This window comes from Centroberyx gerrardi, chromosome 3 (genome assembly GCF_048128805.1).
Source record: "Centroberyx gerrardi isolate f3 chromosome 3, fCenGer3.hap1.cur.20231027, whole genome shotgun sequence".
NCBI lineage: Eukaryota > Metazoa > Chordata > Actinopteri > Beryciformes > Berycidae > Centroberyx > Centroberyx gerrardi.
In genome coordinates, this window is record NC_135999.1 from 1,661,619 (window position 1) to 1,685,079 (window position 23,461).

The 23,461-nt window shown below is 44.2% G+C and overlaps 1 protein-coding gene across 1 annotated transcript in view; it reads left to right on the top strand.

Moving 5' to 3' along the window:
* LOC139910000 (voltage-gated delayed rectifier potassium channel KCNH1) overlaps positions 1-23,461 on the top strand; it is a 48,183-nt gene that overhangs the window by 11,447 nt on the left and 13,275 nt on the right. Inside the window, exons 7-9 of the mRNA XM_071897182.2 lie at positions 5,182-5,611; positions 19,253-19,452; positions 21,040-21,292. Coding sequence (XP_071753283.1) covers positions 5,182-5,611; positions 19,253-19,452; positions 21,040-21,292 — 883 coding nt within the window. The remainder of the gene's footprint in view (positions 1-5,181; positions 5,612-19,252; positions 19,453-21,039; positions 21,293-23,461) is intronic.

Below are 23,461 nucleotides of genomic sequence, written 5' to 3' on the forward strand. Positions count from 1 at the left end.
CATAGCTGTTTAAAGATGGCTGAGACTATCTCCAATCTGACCAGACTTCAGGTTCTGAGACAATCAGCTGATCCACCAACACTTCAGTGTAAAAGAAGAGCAAGATAAAGAATAGTTAGAGTCTAAAGTCACCTGGCCAGGTGTCAAAGGGAAACTGAATGGGGAGTTTGGTGTTAAAACTCGCCAAATTTAACCAACCATCGTCTGGAGCTATTTATCCCCCATGATGAAATTGTGGTTGGGACTCTGGATCAGACCTGTCCATCCGCCCATACAACATTTGTTTGCTCATCCATGTGTCGGGTGCAAAATCTCAGACACCACTGATCTGACTCTGACAAAATTTGGGGAAATGATGCGTCTCACCGCTGCATTCCTGCATTCAAAATTACACTTATTAGCCCAAGATGGAACTACAATTACAGCTCAAAACAAGGTGACATATTGTTAACTGATTGGCCCTGATGGGGGGAGTCGACATGTTTACTGTGCCCAACGTCCAGTCAACCTAATGAACACGACTTGTTAACAACAAATTCTGTTGTGGTGGCACGTAAATTCTGTTTTCCCAGCTGAAGCTCAGTGGACAGTCAGGGAGTTGTGGGCGGGTGGTGGATGAGTTTGACTTCAATGCTGACGACCGGAGTTCAATTCCCAGCTTGTACAAAGGAAATTTCTAGTCAAATTAAAATTTTTAGCAAAGTTTTTCTTATTTAACCATATTATTATTATTATTATTATTATTATTATTATTATTATACCTTATTTACAGTAACAAAGCCTTTCCCTAGCCTTAACCAACCTTTAGCTGAAAATGTCGTTGTGGTGAAAGAACGTAATTTTCACATAATTTGTGTCCACAGCACGAAAACCTGTGCTCATTTCAGGACTTTTTATGAGATCATGCATGTTGCATTAGTTGTCTGGTGAGTTAGTCTCATCTTCAGTAACCAGCCCTCTGATCCCTCTCTACATCCGCAGCGCCGTCTGGTTTTGTTACCGCCAGAGTTACCAGACATGAGGCAGACAAGGTGAAAGACGTCCAACTTGTAGCCCTGAATTTAATCAACACATGATGTAGAGTGCTGATAACACTGTCAGAACTGTTTCAGAACCAGCCGGTTAAATAAAATCAGAGCTGACAATTTAATGAGTTCCTGTGTAAAGATATGAAAAATTAAACATGAATCATTAACTAGCTTTAAATATTTCACAGTTGAATGCCACAGAACAAACAGTCAATCAAACAAAAAAAGTTAAGTTGCTCTTGGGTTGATTTTCCTTCGAAGAGAGCGATTATTCACATTACAATGTTCAGTCATCAGAGAGGCATTTTAATTTAAAAGATTTAAAATAGTTTATAATGATGTAAATAAACAATGCAGCTGGATAAGAAGTGAGAGGAGAGGAGGAGAGAGAAGAAGAGGAGAGAAGAATGGAGGACACTAGAGGAGAGGAAGGAAGGAGAGAGGAGAGGAAAGACAAGGAGAGGAGAGAAGAAGAGAGGAGAGGAAAGAAGAAGAGAGAAGGAGAGGAGAGAAGTGGAGTGAAAGAGAAGAGGAACAGAGAGGGAGGAGAGAAGTGGAGTGAAAGAGAAGAGGAACAGAGAGGGAGGAGAGGAGAGGTAAAGAGCAGAGAAGGAGAGGAAAGAAGAGGAGAGAGAGAGGAGAGTAGAGAAGGAGAGGAGAGGAGGAGTGTACTGGGACCTGACCAGTATATTCTACTGGTTTCTACTGAGCAGCTGGTGGCTTGGTGCCTTGCTCAACGGCTCTTCAGCTGTTGGAAGTTTGCAGTCGCCAGGTTTCCCCAGCTGCTCCGGGGATTCGAACCCGCTTCGTCCCCCCCAAGAGGGTGAAATCAACCTTTTAGTTTCCAGTCAGCGTGACGCTCGCCGTCTCTCAGCGCTGGCACTGCATGCTGCTAATGGAGGAGAAGTGCATTATGGGTGTTTCCCTAGTGAGGAAAAAGTGTTGCTCATGAGAAGAGCTGGAGAGGATGATAAGTGGCCTGATGAGAGGCTGCAGTGACGTGACGGAGGCTGAGCAGGAGGATTAGTCTGTTGGGGAGGTGGCAGAAGTGCTGCAGCTGCCACATAGGAGCGTTCATACATGTCTCATACATGTCTTTTTTTTTTGCCTTTATTAGAGAGTTGAAGATAGAGAGAGACAGGAAAGACTTGACTATGACATGTGACAAAGGTCCCGGACCGGATTTGAACCCAGGACGTCACAGTCACATGGTACAAACCTTAGACCACTGATCCACCGGGACCCCCCCTGTTTCATACATGTTTCATACATGTTGTATATGTTTTATACAGTCTGTATTGGTCTTGGCTTGAGCACTTCTTGACAGTGGAGCGGAAGAACTGTACTTCAAAGTAGTAAAGGAGATAATGGAATATTAGCATGGATCAAGGGCGACCAACGGTTAAGGAGTGGCGGGGGGGGGGGGGGATCATGAATCATGAACTGAATTGAGAATACATGGTAAATTCCAATTCAATCCTGAAGTTGGAATTAGATTAATTACAAAATGGAATTAAATTCAGTCTCTTTCTTCCAGGGTCCAAAATTAACACTCGCCAGTCGCCAAATGCGGGTAAATTTAGTCTTTGGCGAGTAAATTATGGAGACCACCCGCCACTCTGGCCGGTAGAAAAAAAAAGAATTTCCTACATGCGCTGGAGAAGAAAGCTGCTGGTTTGCTGTCACTTCAATAGAGAGCCTAAGTCCCTCCCCTTCCGGTGGACCACCATGGGACCTTATTTCGGAAAAAATATGTACGGTAGTCAACGGCGAGGGACAAATAATTGTTTGATCCCGTTTGAATTGTGCCATGAATTACACATATGATGTTTTGTCAATTTAAAAGATAATTTTGCAAGTCAAGAAAGTCGCAGTTTGTCGTAAAACTGTTGAAGTATAAGATTGTGAAAATACGTAATTAGAAAGACTACACACCCAAAAGTGGCGTAAGTGACGTCATAACTTCCTCTCTCCACAAGCTACCCAGAGCCGCTGAAGCTCAGTCCCTCTCAGAGAGCAGGAGGATTATACACAACCTGGAAGGTAGACAGGAAGAACGGATTTAAACTGGTTTAGGATAGTTTTAGTACAGTGGGGGCTAACGTTAACGATGCCTGTGTGTTTCCTATGTTTCCTTCCATGTTGGTGTCGGTGACGTATATTGTGCGAGACGAGAGATGTAGTTCACTGAGCGGTTTCACACAAAACTAAACGTTATTTTACTGTTTTACGACAAACTGCGACTTTCTTGACTTGCAAAATTATCTTTTAAATTGACAAAACATCATATGTGTAATTCATGGCACAATTCAAACGGGATCAAACAATTATTTGTCTCTCGCCGTTGACTACCGTACATATGTTTTCCGAAATAAGGTCCCATGGGGGACAGCGGAAGGGGAGGGACTTAGGCTCTCTGCTAGATCTGCCGTGCTGCGTGGCACACGTTGTACGTAATTGCGTCAGTCATCAAACCGCGCGATTTTTTGTTACAGTACGTGAGGTACTTGTTGTCATCCGGGCAGTTGAAACAAACCCAGCTATGTGGAGATTGATTGCGGGAGTGGAGCATGGGGGAGTGGAGCCCCCAGGAAGAGACAGAAAACAGGCGACCTTCAGGCCGCAGAGACCGCTGCTGCCACGGACAGTGCACGCGCCCCTCCTCGTCTCAAACACCGAAACTATCACCGAGGAGATTCTGAGAGGTGGCGATTTTTTTAAATTCTGAATGAAATCATTTCGAAGGAAGATTGCCACGCAAGTGTTTACATGAGCGCTAAATATAACGATCGCATTAAGATGTGCGTTTACACGCTCCACAGTATGTAATCAGAATAAAAGTTTCTGACATGCGCAAAACACCGAATCCAGCACTCTTAACACGGGCTTACGTTTTTAAAAGATGGACCTGCGTCGGTTATTTCTTTACTGCTGTTCTTTCTGATGAAGCAACAGTTTTATCACAACATACGACTCCCTAAGTGTCAGAAAAAGACGTTTTGTTTTGCCCCCCGCAATGATTGGGTCCATTTGTAATTTTTACCGCTGTAAACCGAAACTGGCCCGGAGAGGCGGAGTCAGGACTTGATATAAAAACGGGCTGCACCGCCCACATCAAGCCCGAGCGCCCCGGGGTTAATAACAAGCACATCCATTCCAATCCTCCCGGAAAAAAAGAGTAACGTAATTGACGTTACTTGCGTTAAATGCGGGAGCATGTGCAGAAAGAGGCGAGATAAAGAAAGTGATCGGAATGAGTGTTTACATGACGAAATTTTATCCATCGACCGGATTATGAAAGGGTTAAACCACCCCTCTCAAACGGAATGAAATTTCATTCGGATCGGCCAGTTTATTCTGATTGAGGCGTTTATATGAGGCATTTTTATTCTGATTGGGCTGCTATTCTGATTAAAAGGCTCCATGTAACGCAGCTCCAAGAACATGGCTGGAGTTTAAGGAGAGAAATGCGTTACACTTTAGTGTTGAAACAGTTGAATTAATATTTCTGCATACAGTTAATGTTACTACTATTATTACTGCACACTACTATAATATTGATTGACAATCGCATATGAGACCAAGATGACATGCTAAATAGTAATAATAGCAATAATAATAGCAATTGCAATAAAAGCAATTTATTATTTTTGGCTGGTAAAAAATCTGTCTGGCCGGTACATTTTTTCATCTACCAGCCACCTTGGCAGGTAAGCCAAAAAGTTAATTTTGGACGCTGCTTTCTCCTTGATCATCTCCTTCTTCACCTTCTTCTTTTTGTCTCCTACTCCTTCCTCTTCCTCTTTTCCATTTTCCTGTTCTCTTTTCCTTCTTCTCCATCTTCCCCTCTTATTTCTCCTTCTTCTTCTCTCCTCTTTTGCTTCTTCTCCATCTCTTTCTGCTTGATCATCTTCTTTTTGTCTCCTACTCTTTCCCCGTCCTCCATTCTCTTTTCTTCTTGTTCTTCTTCTCCATCTTCCCCTCTTGTTCCTCCTCCTTCTTTTTCTCCCTCTTTTGCTTCCTCTCATCTCTTTCTGCTTGATCATCTTCTTCTACTTCACCTTCTTCTTTCTGTCTCCTACTCTTTCCCCTTCCTCCATTCTCTTTTCATCTTCATCTTTTCCTTATTCTCCTTCTTCTCCTTCATCTCCAGGGGATCAGCAGTCTCTTCAGCTCCCTCAAAGTGGTCCGTCTGTTGCGTTTGGGTCGGGTGGCGAGGAAGCTGGACCACTACATCGAGTACGGCGCCGCCGTCCTGGTTCTGCTGGTGTGCGTGTTCGGTCTGGCGGCCCACTGGCTGGCCTGCATCTGGTACAGCATCGGAGACTACGAGGTAATCGACGAGGACACCAACAGCGTGCGGATGGACAGCTGGCTGTACCTGCTGGGCGAGGCGGTGGGGACGCCGTACCGCTTCAACGCCTCCGGCTCCGGCCGCTGGGAGGGAGGACCCAGCAAAGACTCGGTCTACATCACCTCGCTCTACTTCACCATGACCAGCCTCACCAGCATCGGCTTCGGCAACATCGCCCCCACCACCGACGGGGAGAAGATCTTCGCCGTGGCCATGATGATGATCGGATGTGAGTGATTGTCATTTCCTTTCTCAAGTTCTTCCCCTTGTTCCTAATTGGTGCCTTTTTCTGTCTCTGTTCCTCAGTAGGAGTCTGTCGAAGGGTTTCTTAGGAAGGCAGCTATGTGCCAAATGGATTTTGATGTTCTCTCAGTGTCAGCAGTGTAGCTTCGTGGTTAAAGGGACCGTTCTGAACTGAAGGTCTCAGGGTTGATTCCATCAGCAGCAGCCTTCAGTGTCCTCTGGATAAAAGTGTAGACTAAATCAGTGGTTCTCAAACTGGGGGTCTGGACCCCCAAGACGTCATGAGATAATTTTGGGGGGTTGCGAGATGATTTATGGGATAGGAAAAAAACATAATTCTGCTCCTGAAAGCTGCGTTTTGGGAAAACAAAAGACTTTATTGGAGCTTTGATGGTAACGTCTACATGATACTAAGACCAAGGAGGAAGGGTGAAAGTTTGAGCCACGGAGCAGCTGATTGGAAACTGCACACAAAAATAAAAGGCTTGGTAGGTAGTTTTGTATAGAAGTCTTTGGGATGCTAGTAATGGCACGTACAAATCAACGCCATCTAGCGTCCCTTTGGCGCTATTCATCGTAGTTGAACTGGCCTCTGCTAACTAATTAGCCTTTCTTCTAGTGATGTGATTGGCCGGTGGACATTCATAGTGGGAGGAGACAGCAGTCTAGAAGCTGGAGAAATGAGTTTTGATGGGAATGTAGAAGACTTGTTGTACTGGTCAGTTCCCAGTGTGAATGCGTTGAACTGTGACTGGATCTCAGGACCTGAAGGTTACAGACAGACTGCAGTCTAAATGTAGAGGAGGAAAAAGTACAAGATTTCCCTCTGAAATGTAGTGGAGGAAAAGTAGAAAGTCTCACAGGATGGAAATACTCAGTAAAGAGCCAGAACCTCAAAACTGGACTGAAGTACAGTAGTTGAGTAAATGTACTTAGTTACCGCCCGCCTCTGCTGACGGCCCTGTTTGACCTCCAGTCTTCAAGGTCATTGCTCTCTGTGTGTCTTTGCCATGCAGTTAAATGGCTTGTCTCACTAGACTGTCTCACTATCTGTTTATACATAACCAGACAAAAGCAAACGCTAAACTCAGACAGGTCCGTCAATAATTAATTGATAATGCGGCGCTGTGATTTAGCTGACTCGCTGGTGCAAAATACTTAGCATGCAGACTCCCTCAGGCTCGTCTTCAGAGCTGAGGTGAGTGCATGTTCTGGGGATCCACCTGCAGGACTGTATGGGTCGGGGTTCAGACTTCAGCCTTGTCTGGGTACCAAAGCTCTCGCTAGGGGCGGAGTTTCCCCAAAACAGTGGCGTTCCCCGACGTCTCCGAGAGTCTGACTTGAAATGTTCTTTTCTGCTACGATTTCTGCTCTGGAGAAAAGGAGGCGTAAGTACAACGGCCACTTTGTGTTTCAATACCCACTATAGAGAAAACCACTTCATTTTATTTAGCCTGACTGATGTTGTATCCAACCTCAGAAACCTCTTAGGCCTCAAGACATTTTCAAATTATTGCGCTTGACATTGAAATCAAATTAAATGAAAACACAGATTAGCCTATTATTGCAATGATGCAAGGCCATATAATATGCTAATTAACAAAAAGCTATCATATAATTGAACATATGGCACAGCTTTTAGGCCTATTTGATCTACTCTGTTTCTCTTTAGGCCTATAAAATTTTTCAATTTCTCGAAATTAAAAGCAAGTGGTTCTCTTAAAGGGAATGTGACTCCACCAAAACTTACTAATGTCAGAAACCTGGCAACCCAGTGGGCAGGTGGAGGGAGGGCTCATTTAAAGTCACAACAACATTTTGAGAGCATTTTGCTTCCGTAATGTATTTCCTGTTGAAACAGGATGTTGGGGCGGGACATAACGCAGGGAGGGATCATTCAAAAGTCTAAACCAATGGGAGATCACTTAGGAAGAGAAAGGCAGTTTGATTTGATGGGAGGGGCAGGACTGTTTAAAAATATGTGATGTTTGATTGGTTGGAATTTTTCTGTGCGCCTCCTGGTGCAGCGTGATGTCACTATTAAAGATACTCAGGAAGGAGAAGTAATGGGATGTTGATATAAAAATACAATTTACAATACAACATTTTTGGGCATTTATTGTTCAATATGTATATATTATGGACAGGAAAATTAACAGCATGAAAAAGTCTTTTTTCATTTCATTGTGACTTTAAGTCTTAGTTACAATGATGTGATGGACGACGTTTTTAGAGACTGATGTTTCTCAAGTTGATTTTTTAAATAAGAGTGTTAGAGTTAGAATAGAGTGCTCTAATGATAATACTATTAATAATATTGCTAACTTTATCTTTACAGCCCCATTCATACATAGAATGCAACTCAAAAGTGTTTTACATAAAATAAATGGATTAAAACATTTACAAGCAAAAGCAAAATTTTCAAGCAAAAGCAAAATTTTCAAGCAAAAGCGAAAATACAAGCAAAAGCAAGGCAGAAAAGAAAACTTTAATTTGTCTAGTAAAATTACATTAAAAAAGAAATAAAAATACAAATAGGTGAGTAAGGATAATAATAAAAAATAGAAATATTGCAGCATAGGAATGACCCTGATACATTAGAAAGAGTTTTTAATGACTGACAGGTTTGGGTTAGAGTTCAATAGTCTCTAACAAGATGGATTTAACAGCTGAAGGGTTGGAACGTGTCGGGCTCGGTGTTCCTGATCAGTTTGTAGCTTTCTGACATGTTATCATCCAGCAGCAGTGTCGATGACATTATTGATCTGTAATTGATCAGCAGGTGGAACAAGGTTGGCAGGAAGTTCGGAGACGTCTGGTTGGCTGGAGGAAAGAAGCAGCTTCTGATCCTGATCCAGTGATCTCCAACCAGAGTCAGTCTAGAGCCATGAACACAGGATTTCACTCCAGCTGACTGAAACTGAAAGAGAGAGAGAGAGAGGGAGAGAGAGAGAGAGAGAGAGAGTCATAAATACATAGAGAGAGAGAGAGAGACAGAGAGACTCTTGACAAATTAGTTCATCCATACTTGTTTGTTTGGCTGTTAGTTTCCCACATCTGTCTCTTTTCTACTGTATTGTATATTTGTTTCCAATGTTGGTTGTTCTTAATTATTTTTAGGCATTTTGTTTCTTTGTTTTAAATTATAACACAATGTTTGATGCTTTGGCAACATGAGAATACTTGTCATGCCAATAAAGCGAATTTGAATTTGAGACAGAGAGAGAGCGACAGAGACAGAGAGACATAGGAACCTGTTTTCAAGCCTGTTTTCAACTTCTTTGGGAGTGAGCAGATTTTTTTTCATCCTGCACCCATTTGGTAGTTTTGTCTCCTCCTGACACCGTTTGTGCTGAAACAGGCGGCTGAGCGAGCGCACTACGGGACGCTCAACACACTTCCACCTCCTCAGACTCGTCTTAGTGAAGCGCCCCTTGTTTTTTGAGATGATCTTTTTGGCATTTCTGCTCTATTGTCCAGTCAGAGTAGAGGAAGACAGGATGACATGCAGCACAGGTTACGATTAGCAATTAAAGTCTTAAAGTCCCCATGAAATGAACCCTACCACCTGGAAAACACTGTATCATTCATGGTGACCTCATGCTGCACTAGTAGGCATAAATATAAATTTCTAACCAATAAAACCATCAGATTTTTGAACAGTCCCGCCCCTCCGCCCCTCCCATCAAATGAAACTGCCTTTCTCTCCCTGACTCATATTCCATTGGTTTAGACTTCTGATTGATCCCTCCCTGCGTTTTGTCCCGCCCCCAACATCCTGTTTCAACAGGAAAAGCATCAAATCCAGGAAGTAAAGATGCTGTTTCATGGAGTCTTTAATGGTACGCGCCCCACATAAACCCCTTTTATGTTGGTCATGCTTTCTGTTTCACTTTGATATCAATTCTTTAACCAGTAGCCATGTTTACATGCACATCAATAATGTGATTAAGGCAATAATACCACAGCTGCTCGCAGGATGTATGAGGGTTTAACGTTTCGGTTGATTGAACCCCTCAGCCATCCGGAGGCAGCGGGACCGGTTAGTTGTTCCATCTGCAGCCTCTAATGTGAAAGATGTGGTTTGCATTTTCAATGTGCCGCGCAATTACACCCGCTGCTCCAGTCTAGTTGCCTTGATTGCGTCTTGCACAGCCGGCACCAGGCTCCGGCAAAACAGGAGCACGAACTTCTTTACGGTGCTTTTGTGCACACAGAACTGAACTGGTCGGGTATAACTCGGTGTTCCACACAGCTTCCACGTTTATCCAGATCCAGATCTGCGTGGTGACTTCCTGGAGAACCGTTAGACCAGGAGTTCACTCAGCTCCGGTCTGAAGTTCTCCCTCAGTTCCCACCGATCTTCACTCTGGATCCTCATCCAAAGACGCCGGGTTGCATCAGTTGTGCGTGTCGTCTCCTTTAGGGCTGAACGATTTTGAAAAAATATCTAATTGCGATTATTTTGACTCATATTGCAATTGCGATATGATTTGCGATATTAGAGGGAATGATAATTTTTACATCATTATTCTCATCTTCATTGAAAAACATATTAAAATGATTATGGTGTGATTTTTGCGGGGATCTGTACCAAACAAAGATGTTTTCTTAAGTCTGTAGAATATGATGTGTAGGCCAGGACATCTCTGCAGCACCACAATATTTCATTTAAAATGGTATTTTGACACATTTCGCATTTAACAAATATTGCGCCTCCTGCGATTTGAAAATTGCAGTAGACCATATTGCGATTTTGATAAAATTTTGATTAATTGTTCAGCCCTAGTCTCCTTCTTTCTATCAGGTTTCCCAAAAGTAGAGCCTGAAGCACGGCGTTGTGTAACTGCAGTAAAGACTGACCCATGGCTGCGACGAACACCGTGATGTAGTTGTGCTCGTTACGTCATGGCTGTAAGTATTTTGGTCAAATTTGATAGTGGCGGGATATGAAGCAAGTTATTCTTTAGCAAAAAACAACAATTTCAAGTAATTGCTTCACTCATGTGAATGGGATTATTATGGGGAGTTGTCAGTTTCTAAAACAGCTTAAACAGACGATTGCCTTACTCACAGTATAGGCAGTAGTGGTATTATTATACGCATGTAAAGATAGCCAAATATGACTAAATGAATGCAACCTTTTAATCAGTTAAGTAAATCAAACTACAGGCAACCGGCAAAATACTGGAAACACATTCTACTGTTCCACAAAGTTAGTTGTGTCTGCACATGGTGATTGTGATTGAGCGTCATTACACACAGAAACACACTGTGCTGACCCTGCGGTGTATTCGGGGTGCGGTGTGTTCACGGCTTGTGACTCTGCACCTGCGACAGAGACATGGCTTTCCTTTTGGGAGGAACCAGTCTGGACTCTCCTCTCCATTACCAAGCTGTCTGCTTATAAAGGGGCTGAGAGGAGCGGATCTGATTGGCCAGGACCGACTCCAGCCCCTCCCACACCTGCTGATAATGGTTTCCTCCTAATCTGACCGCTTTTACAACTGTGCTTACCAAAACTGTGTGTGTGTGTGTGTGTGTGTGTGTGTGTGTGTGTGTTCATCACCACAGCCTCAGATTCTGTCATGATGCCTTTTGATTTTCCAGAATGGATCTTGACAGACAAAATAAAGAATAAAGATTAGATTGCATTACATTACACTTTAATAATCCCTGTGGGAAGAATCGGGTTGTTGCAGCAGCAAACAGTAATAGGATACAGCAAAGCCAAATAGAATATAAATGAAAATGGAGCAAACCAAACATGAATTTACAGTTTATGTTCCGGATGTTCAGTCCTCCTCCCTGACTTTCCACTTTACTTCCGTTTCATTCTCATTGTAGTTTTGCTTTTGCACAATGTTGTTTGTCTGCAACTGTTCTGTCTCTGCTGCTGCCTCCTTGTTCGGCTCTTTTCTGGAAAGAGTGTTTAATCTGCCGTGTGACCCGGTGAGATGCAGATTAACCTGCAGCCGCTGCATCTGACGGTGAAACCTGGAGGTGAGCGCGGGGCGGCCGCTGCAGTTTCATCCCAGTGAAGCTTGTCAGCGTTTCACATATTTATAAAGCCTGTCCGCTCGCATCCCGACCGACAGACGGACGCCTCTTTGTTAGCAGTTGTTTCCGCGGCGACGTGATTAAGACTGACATCCCGCGGCGCGGCGTGATGGAGTTACTCGCTGAAATATTAAGCGTCCTGTCAGAGCGGCCGGACTCACGGCCCTCCCTGCTGTTTGCTACAGGAGACTCTCCCGTCCGGAAATAGCGGGCCGCTCAGCAGGAGAGTTGATTCAGGGTGAAAGCTGGAGAAGATTTCGGTGCTGCTGCAAGTGTAACACAGCAGAGCGAGGAGAGCGTGCGGCTGAGGCGGCGTGCGGCTGAGGCGGCGTGCGGCTGAGGCGTGCGGCTGAGGCGTGCGGCTGAGGCGTGCGGCTGAGGCGTGCGGCTGAGGCGGCGTGCGGCTGAGGCGGCGTGCGGCTGAGGCGGCGTGCGGCTGAGGCGTGCGGCTGAGGCATGCGGCTGAGGCGTGCGGCTGAGGCGGCGTGCGGCTGAGGCGTGCGGCTGAGGCGTGCGGCTGAGGCTGAGGCGTGCGGCTGAGGCGTGCGGCTGAGGCGTGCGGCTGAGGCGTGAGGCTGAGGCGTGCGGCTGAGGCGTGCGGCTGAGGCGTGCGGCTGAGGCGTGCGGCTGAGGCGTGCGGCTGAGGCGGCGTGCGGCTGAGGCGTGCGGCTGAGGCGGCGTGCGGCTGAGGCGTGCGGCTGAGGCGTGCGGCTGAGGCGTGAGGCTGAGGCGCGCGGCTGAGGCGGCGTGCGGCTGAGGCGTGAGGCTGAGGTGTGAGGCTGAGGCGGCGTGCGGCTGAGGCGTGCGGCTGAGGTGTGAGGCTGAGGCGTGAGGCTGAGGCGTGCGGCTGAGGCGGCGTGCGGCTGAGGCGTGAGGCTGAGGCGTGAGGCTGAGGCGTGCGGCTGAGGTGTGAGGCTGAGGCGTGCGGCTGAGGCGTGCGGCTGAGGCGGCGTGAGGCTGAGGCGTGCGGCTGAGGCGTGCGGCTGAGGCGTGAGGCTGAGGCGTGCGGCTGAGGCGTGCGGCTGAGGCGGCGTGAGGCTGAGGCGTGCGGCTGAGGCGTGCGGCTGAGGCGTGCGGCTGAGGCGCCGTGCGGCTGAGGCGTGCGGCTGAGGCGGCGTGCGGCTGAGGCGTGCGGCTGAGGCGTGCGGCTGAGGCGTGCAGCTGAGGCGGCGTGCGGCTGAGGCGTGCGGCTGAGGCGGCGTGCGGCTGAGGCGTGCGGCTGAGGCGTGCAGCTGAGGCGGCGTGCGGCTGAGGCGTGCGGCTGAGGCGTGCAGCTGAGGCGGCGTGCGGCTGAGGCGTGCGGCTGAGGTGTGTAGCGGCAACTATGGAGCCTCAATGTAAAGTGAATCACTCAGTTTACTGGCTTAGTCCAGTCCAGATGCATCATTATCTGAGGTTCCCTTCCCACCTGCTCTAAAGCTCTGTGTTCCTCTGGTAGAGTCTTGGGTCGTGTCTCTTCCTCATGATAAAACCCCCAAATCAGTGATTCTGTGATCTGTTGCTCCGGTAGAGCAGACTGGAGAATTGTGTTTTTTTCTCTCTCCATTCACTGCCGTTGTCTGGAGGAACAGTCTGAAAATCACTTCTAGCACATAAAGGAACGCCGACAAAGCAGATTCTGATGATATATAAAAAACTAGTCCTGCTGCTGGATTGTTTTGAAGTGAATCTCTTTCTTTATGTTTATTAAACCTTTCAGTCTGAACAAGTGGAACACCGAAATCCGGTCGGAGGAAACTTATGATGATGGAACAAAGAAAATAATCTATTTACTAATAATTGTAAATAGGCAAAAAAAAGTGGGAGACAGACTTTGACAAAGAAGATTCTGACAATATATAAAAAACTAGTCCTGCTGCTGAATTGTTTTGAAGTGAATCTCTTTCTTTATGCTTATTAAACCTTTAAATTTGGTGTAATAACATAAAGAAAGTGATTTAATTAAAATAAAATCAGCAGGATGACTAGTTTGATCCAGTTTCTGTTGCTGATGGAGAGACACAAAATCTGCTCTGTAATGGACAGGATTTAAAATGTAGTGAAGTACAACACAAGTACAAGTACAAGTACAAGTACACAAAAAAGCGACTCATTTACAGTAACGACAGTAAATGTAATCGGCTCCTTCACCGCTGGTCGGACAGTTTGTGTTCCAGAGCGGACGGGAAGTCGGCAGGTAAAAGCTTTTCCTCACGGAGCTGAAAGGCCGGAGCGTTTTAATGTTGACAATTTGTCTCCTTCATCGGAAGCTGCCGTCATCTTCTGTCACGGCAGGATCTACGGTCTGTTAGTCCGTCTGGACCGGAGTCAGAGAGACTTTTACCAGACCGCTTCCAGCATGAGACTGTATAGCAGACTTACAGTGTGTAAGTGTGTCTCATTTAGCTGGCGACATGCACCTGCTCAGATGTATGGAGAAAATATGAATATAGTGTAGCTGGATTCATATGTAAGAGGCAGACCGAAGCAGACTTTCACATTCCCCATGGAAGAGAAAAAATAATCTACTAATGTTATGAACAGAAATGATCCAGTAACTTTCCACATGAAACAGAAAGTATCATCTAGTTCCCATAAACTTCTAATTAGTGTCAAAAGCAGCAAATGATGCATGAATTTCTGTAAATGGTTCTGAGCATGTTAACTCCATTCAGCTTCACCTGATCCAGATCACCTGAAGACCAGCTGGGCTAGCTGGGATACGCTGCATTTAGCCAAGATACAAGAACACCTCAGCTGTTCACTGCTGCTGTTATTACATTACATTACATTAGCCTACATTACATCACATTACATCACATTACATCACATTACATCACATTACATCACATTACATCACATTACATCACATTACAACCTTTATTTTATGGTCTGTGGAAGTCTGATTCCACAACAATACTCAAAACATTGTGTTTATTCCTGCTGCAGGGATACTGGTGACTCGGATTACGGCTTGAAAGATATATATTTATTAAAAATGTAATTGCGATTATTTGACAGAATATTGCAGAATATTGCAATTTTCTTGGCATTATTTTTTTAGAACTTTAAAATTGTTTAAAGAAAAGTGATTTTGTTAAAAAAAATAGACGTTAGTATGCAGGATTTACTGAGTTTGAGTCTGAAATGTTTTCACCAGTATTGTTACTTAAATCATGGACCAAAGATTAGCCGCAGCTCTAAAACACCTTGTTAGGAATCCATGCTGGACGCTCCTCGCTCTTAAGAAATTAACTGCAGCCTCTGCGATTTGGAAATTGCAGAAGTTCATATTGCTTTTTTCGACTTTTTTCGATCAATTGTTGAGCTCTAACTGGGATGCAGCTGGTATCCTGATACACACTCACCTTACCATCATGGAACCACAACAACTGTGTTGATGCTGTGTGTGTGTGTGTGTGTGTGTGTGTTCACACTGCTCTCTGGTGTAATGCAGAGTTGCATTCTCCGCTGACAGTTTGTCCCTTCGGGGCTCCTGTAACAGCACTGTGAGCAGCGAAGGTGCAGTGCAGTCTGGGTAAAACCGTCCGGGTTCTAATTTAGATTCATGAGTAACACTCAACGAAGGCTGGGGATTCAACCCCCCCCCCCCCCCCCCCCCCGAGCCCCCCAACACACACACAAACACACTCCTGTTGGCTTTCTGGGCCACGAAGTGCCAGTATCGCTGGGAATTGATGGAAACTGGTTGCTATGACACCCAGCATCCAGGACCAGGATGAGAGTTTGGGTCATTAGCATAGTGGCTGTGGATGCTGTGATGCTCATGGTGAGATGCTGACACCAGGATGATGATCTGAGAGGAAGGACAGAAATAGCTGGTCCACTTTCTGTGGAGAACATCCCAGTCTGTCTGGCCTGGATAGAACCGGACCGGACCGGACCGGACCGGACTGTCACCGCGCGGGACGACAGCATCGGTGCTACAGGGTCTTTTCTGCAGCCGCTCACAGTTAGGCTAATTATTTGTTTTGTCTCATGTAAAGTTTTCTAAAATGTACAGTGGCTCTCTGGCTTCAAGCCCACACAGCATTGGACCGGACGGAGTTTACCTCACCTGACTTTACCTTACGTTACCATAGTTACCATACTGTAAGGAAGACAAGTTTATTTTTATAGCACATTTCATACACAAAGACAATTCAAAGTGCTTTACACAAGGTATAGACGACATTAGATAAGAAATACAGGATAAGATAAATAAAAAGAGATAAGAAAGTGTATAAGAAGAGAGAATAAATAAAGAATTAAAATGCATGGAAAGAGAATAAAGATCAAGTTGCTGGTTTTAAAAGTGGTCACAGTTGGGGCTCCTGAGATGTTGTGGGAGTTTGTTCCAGCTGTGCAGCAGAGTAACTAAACGCTGCCTCACCGCGATGAGTACCATGCTTTACCTTACTGTACCTTACTTTACCATCTCTTGTAAAATAGAAGTAGAAGTGCGCAGGTCCAGTCCAGATCAGGCTCAGGTGCAGGATAAACTCAAAACAGCAAAATGGAAAGATATCCGCACACTGAGTTACGGTCAGTCAGGTGAATCAGGTCAAAATGTTGCTATAAACCTGCTGCCAGCTTCAAATTCAGTGACTGGATATTCTTCCATTTTACCATAACACACCTTAACTTACCATACTTTACCTTACTGTACTGTGTGTAACCGGACCTTATCTCTGTTGGGTGAAAACGTTGTATGTTCAAAGTGCCACAACTTTTTAGGAACTAAGAAAAACAGCCTTGTTTTTAGCTTGATGACCATGTATTTCAACGTTTTTCCAGTGGGTTTTTGAAACCATTCCATAAACCCAAGGGTGATAGAATCCTCTCATCCTGTAGAGGAGCATGTGATCCTTCAACTGAACTTAAAACTGGAGTTAGGAGGTTTTCACCTGACAGTGTCATTTGGATGATTGTATCCGCTCTGTTCCACTGGGCTGTCAGCTGTTTTAACATGCAGACAACCATGGCGTAAAAAGGTTTGGTTCAGTAAATTGTGATTTTGCATTCTGCACAGTACAGCCAGTTGGGATCTTTGCTTTTGAAAGAACTCTACTACATGGGATATGTTTTGCATTTTAATAATCATAAATAAGAGACAGGTTACTGTTGGAGCAAGTGAAGAATATGACAAAATAGAAGAGATATTAATGAGAAGGTAAACAGAGTCCAGCTGTCTCAGTAGTACTGACATTAAAGCCGTGGAGCGTCCCGTTCCCAAACCTCAGCCTCCGTCCCCAAAGAAGGCCTGGGCTGGGACTCTGAGCTTTCTGCATGCACAATGTGTTTCATGTAAATGGATCTGGTGTCGCAGTAGAATATAATTAGGAGGCTGAGCTGAAACCGTCTGTGTGGATCCAGGCCGGCCTGCGTGGCGTTGCAGCGGTCGGTGTCGGTCTGAGCCGGCTGCTGCATGACAGCAGAGAGCCGGAGCGTAAACACAAAGTATCTGCTCTCACCTTTCCTGCCCACGCAAAGTTGGAGATTCTTTAAAACAAACAGCTTGATGTGAGAATCCCCTCTGCAGGCAGGCGAGACTGGAGAAGGAGCCAAATCTCTTCATAAAACTGCAGATCTGCTTCTGTCTGGGCTCATTTAGAGGCTGATCTGCAGCTCTGTAGGTAGGATGATCTTCCTCTGTACCTGACGTTTGATATTTGAAGTTGTCAGTAGAAATCAGCAAGGTATTGATCCTAGAACACACAACCTCACAGACTTCTAAGTTTCCATGAACGGTCAAAAAGACTTCATTCTTCTTCATTAAAAAGGCCTCTTGTCTTCATCTTTATCCTCAACTTAATGCCATAAATTATGACCTTGTACAGATGTTATAATTATGTTAATTTGTCACTTCAGCTGAGCTTATTTAACCCTTAGAAACAAACTACAGATCCCTTCTTTTTTACTGTACGCCGCATATACAGCATGTACACTGAACATTTATTTTCTTTTTTAAATACATTATTTGATAACAGTTGTTTCTTCATGGGCCTGAATATAATTTTGAAGGAATTTTTCAAATTGGCCACTGTATGTGCAACATGCTTTTAATATTTCAGTCTAGGGAAAAGAAAATTGAGTCTATGGAAAGGTTGCAACTTTTTTGTATATTTCATGAGCGAAGTCCTGAAAGGCCATGGTCCAATGATAGGATGTAAATATGCTTTCATAGAAAGATTCCCTGAAATGTTGCAGTCTGTAAAAAGCCTGTGTGTGTTATTAGAACACACACAGCTTTACTGTCAGCACTGCAAATGTTTCCCATAGGAAGCAATGTATTCAAATACAATGGAAGTCCATGACAAACTAAATACTTACTCCACTGTCTCTGTCAGAAAAAAGTCCCAAACACATGAAACTTTGCACAGACATGCTAACAGATCCAATGAACTAAACAGTGTGTCCATGTGACACACTGCAGACACTTGCTCATAGTGTTTTACAGTGTTTTACATTAAAACAAATGAGGGAAACTTGGGGTACTAATGATAAAAATGTACAAAAGATAAAATAATATTTGTATTTGTAACAGTTTTGAGGAATACATGGAACATCAAATGATCAAATATTTCTCTTGAGAAAATACAGCAAAACAACCATCATTTTGACCCTGTTTGTATATTCTAGGGTTAAGGTGAAATAAAAAAGAAACATGTTGAGCGCTGCGTGTCTGCAGCTTCTCAGTGGTGAATCTCCATATCTGGCTCTGGTTCTGGACTAGCTGATGCTGTTTCAGCTCTAATACCGTTCCAGTGCTGTGCTGGGGCTCTGGAGCGACCTTTACGAAGGTCACACCCTGTCCTCTGTAATCATTATGACGACCGCTTCAGCTCAGAGTGTTGCTTGAGTCATCTCTTCAGAGAGATGACGGAGGGTCGTGTGTGACGGCGGACAGGCCGGTATTGATCTGGTGACCCGTGTTCGTACTGCTGACGCTTTCTGAGGGAATAAAGCTGAGTCAGGAGCGAGCGGCAGCTGTTATTGATGAGCTGAGCTGTGGCTTCGAGAGGCTAACCGCTAATCTGTCGATGGGCGGGGAGACGAGCGGCCATTCGTCTTCAAACACGCTCTCCGCAAGACACATCTGACCACCGTTACCACGGTGTCTGGTCTGGTCTGATACCGTAGATGGGAAGGGAAGATACATTTTGGTCAGATTTGGTCCTCTTATTATTTTGCACATTATCATATGTTGTCGTACCTCACATCATATCTGACAACACTTATAAATGAAGAGTTTCATTGCAATGTACATTATTTGGAAAACCTGACACCCACTTTGACAAGATGATTTCTGGCATGACATGCAAAACATTATGGAATATTAGTGAGGGAATTGGCCATCTTAAGACCTTTTCTTAAAAAATAGTAAAATTTTAGAGGATCATGTAATCATCTAGATTTTTTTAAATAGTAATTAATAAACAGAAGGTATGTTAGACTGGATAGATTTGGATTTATAATTCATATGTGTGCAAAACATCTATACATCTTAATATGTGCTGTCTTGTAGATAGAAAACTATGATTACAGATATTTTCAACTGAAAAAACTCTTTCCTCCTTGTTTGCAGCTCTACTGTACGCCACCATCTTTGGTAACGTCACCACCATCTTCCAGCAGATGTACGCCAACACCAACCGCTACCACGAAATGCTCAACAGCGTCCGAGACTTTCTCAAACTCTACCAAGTCCCCAAGGGCCTGAGCGAACGAGTCATGGACTACATCGTGTCGACCTGGTCCATGTCCAGAGGCATCGACACCGACAAGGTACTGCTAACACTACTGCTAACACTACTGCTAACACTACTGTTAACAGTACTGCTAACAGTACTGACAAGATACTGCTAACACTACTGCTAACACTACTGCTAACAGTACTGACAAGATACTGCTAACACTACTGCTAACACTACTGCTAACACTACTGACAAGATACTGCTAACACTACTGCTAACACTACTGCTAACACTACTGTTAACACTACTGCTAACACTACTGCTAACAGTACTGCTAACACTACTGACAAGATACTGCTAACACTACTGCTAACACTACTGCTAACACTACTGACAAGATACTGCTAACACTACTGCTAACACTACTGCTAACACTACTGTTAACACTACTGCTAACACTACTGTTAACACTACTGCTAACACTACTGCTAACAGTACTGACAAGATACTGCTAACACTACTGCTAACACTACTGCTAACACTACTGTTAACAGTACTGCTAACAGTACTGACAAGATACTGCTAACACTACTGCTAACACTACTGTTAACAGTACTGCTAACAGTACTGACAAGATACTGCTAACACTACTGCTAACACTACTGCTAACACTACTGTTAACAGTACTGCTAACAGTACTGACAAGATACTGCTAACACTACTGCTAACACTACTGCTAACACTACTGTTAACACTACTGCTAACACTACTGCTAACACTACTGTTAACAGTACTGCTAACAGTACTGACAAGATACTGCTAACACTACTGCTAACACTACTGTTAACAGTACTGCTAACAGTACTGACAAGATACTGCTAACACTACTGCTAACACTACTGTTAACACTACTGCTAACACTACTGCTAACACTACTGACAAGATACCGCTAACAGCACTGACAAGATACCGCTAACAGTACTGACCAGGTACTGCTAACAGTACTGACAAGGTACCGCTAATAGTACTGACCAGGACAAGGTACTGCTAACAGTACTGACCGGGTACCGCTAACAGTACTGTACTACTGACAAGGTACCGCTAACAGTACTGACCAGGACAAGGTACCGCTAATAGTACTGACAAGATACCGCTAACAGTACTGACCAGGACAAGGTACTGCTAACAGTACTGACCAGGACAAGGTACCGCTAACAGTACTGACCGGGTACCGCTAACTGTACTCACAATGTACCGCTAACAGTTGGCTACTGACCAGGTACCGCTAACAGTACTGACTAGGTACCGCTAACAGTACTGACAAGGACAAGTGGTCAGTGGTCTCTCTTAAGTGATCTGATGAAGTGATCACATGTATGCTTAAAGTAACATATATACTGTATATAGTAAAGAGTACTGTATTTTAACTGTAGTAAAGTAGATTTAGCTGACTCTCTTATCCGGCTCTTAGTGGCTGTTGATGGAAACATATGGGTTGTCGGTGGTACCATGACCTTCCACTCTCTCCAACCACTCAGTATTTTACAGTATTTTAACTGCTGTTTAAATGCAGTCCACCAATTAGGATATGCAGTATGTAAAGTAGAAAAAGCTGAAAGGTTACCTGAGGCGGAGGACCGGAGTGTCTCGTCTCATCAGACCGGTCTGGTGTCTGCAGGTGCTGCAGATCTGCCCTAAGGACATGCGGGCAGATATTTGCGTCCACCTGAACAGGAAGGTGTTTAAAGAGCATCCTGCCTTCCGGCTGGCGAGCGACGGCTGCCTCCGCGCCCTGGCCATGGAGTTCCAGACGGTGCACAGCGCCCCGGGCGACCTCCTCTACCACGCCGGCGAGAGCGTGGACAGCCTCTGCTTCGTGGTGTCGGGGTCCTTAGAGGTCATCCAGGACGACGAGGTGGTGGCCATTTTAGGTGAGATGGTTTGGTCCGGAAATGGAGGTAGAGCGGGGCGTCCTGGTGGCTCAGGTGTGTCCCGTGTAACTGTGACGTCCTGGTTTTGAATCGACCCAGGACCTTTGTTGCAGGTCATCTCCTCTCTCTCCCATTGTTCCCTGTCTCTCCACTTTCACCTCTCAAATCAAGGCCCAAAAAAGAATTAAAAAAAAAAAAAGGAGATAGAGCTGCACGATACTGACAATCATATTGCGATTATTTTGCTGAATATTACAATTGCGATATAAATTGCAATACAGTATACAGACACAATATTTTAGATTTTTCAGCAAATGAGAAACATTTTAAATGAAAAACTTTGCTTTGCTGTGTTTGAATACATTGAAAGTTTTTTTTTTTTTTTTCAATGTGCAATTTAATTTATAGACCAGAAATTGGGCTCAGCACCAAAATATTATGTTTAGGAGTCACTCTGATAAAATAATTGCAGCCTCTCAATTTGGAAATTGAAGTACTCCATTTTTTTTCTTTTTTTTGATTAATTGTGCAGTGTTCAAAGGCTGAACACCTCTCCACTAAATTTTCAGGCATGGGGAGGTATGGAAAAACTTCAAAATTAATGAGATATTTAGAAAGGCTCATAGCCCAAAGACATTTTCTCAAGAAAGTCCAATGAATATTGTCTAATTCTGTATAAAATTGCATGTATAAATGCTATACAGAAAATCATTTACTCTGTCACATAATGAAATATGCTTTCAAACACCAACAGATTCTAGATTCTAGTCTCTTTATTTCTGAACAAAACTTTGAAGAAATGATATTTGTACTCAGTTAGCCCAGCTGCGACCTACTACTTAAGTTCCCTACTATCCTTTAAAAAGTGCCGTCATTTTGTTTAATGTTGCTCACTCAATCATTTTGAAAGAGAAGGTGTCTTCGTTCAAATGATGGAGATTTCCTTTTAGAAACAAACTCTTCGGTTCTGCAGAATCTTCTGGATCTCGTCCGGTCCGACCGCTCCATCAACTCTTACTCTCCCTGAATATAAAAGCCCCTTCAGGAGGAACCGAAATGAAACGGCAGAATGTACTTCTGATGATATATTGTGTTTTAGTCTAATAGTACAGTGGAGAACTGGAAATATATTTTGCTGATGCCAGCTGCCAGTCCGGCACAGCGCAGCGTCACAGCTTTATTCCCACGGCAACACCTCAGCTCCATCTACAAAAACACGAACCCTGCGGCGCTAAATCCTCCGCCAGTCACCAGCCTCCGAGGAACCACTGACAGGAGAAAAAACACATTTAGCAGCTTCCTCAGCAGAAAAAAAAGCAAACAAAATGTGGTTGCTATTTTCGACAGCATGATGCTCCAGGGCCTTCATTAACCAAACCGTCATTTTTATGCGTGAAGTGTTTTTTTCTGAAACGTGCCTGGTCTCTCTGTCTGATGGGAAGTCTATCCAGAGGAAACCGTTCACTGGTTCAGAAACAAACACTGTGATGTGATGGAAGCTGTCGAGGCATAGCACAGCACGATGTACAGTTGTCAGAATAATGACGCAATGCATTCTGGGTATTGTGGAAGTCTCTGAGGTCTTTTACAGCCGTGTCAGTCAATTAAGTAACGATCAGCAGTGTCAAGCAGTCACATCATGTTCTGTAAGCTGCAGCGAACGTACAGAACTTCAGCTGCCAGTAGAAACTAGACCTCCAGTCCAGAAGCACTGGACTGGAGTCCCAGTTTGAATAGCTTGAGACTTGACTTGATGCATGAAGAGAAGACTTGAGACTCGACTTGACTTGGGTTCTGGTGACTTGGGACTTGACTCTGACTTGTACTTTGATGACTTGAAAAGGTTTCTAAAGTCTTGACTTGAGATCTTGTGTTTGTGTAAATGACTTAGATTGAAAGTGATGAGATTTGTTCCAGCGGACGACTGAATTTAAATTCTGTTTTCTGAATTTGTATGGAATGATTGAATTTATTGAAGTTGAAACTGATTATAGAAATCAAACTCATGATGCTCTTACCAAGTTTTTATCCTATTAAAACCATATTGCATTGAAAAGTCCTAGATATTTAGTTTTCTTTAAGATATTAAATTGATACTGGACTCTTGATTTGTTCTGACTTGATTTAGTAATCTACATTAGACTTGGGACTTGACTTGAGACTGACTTG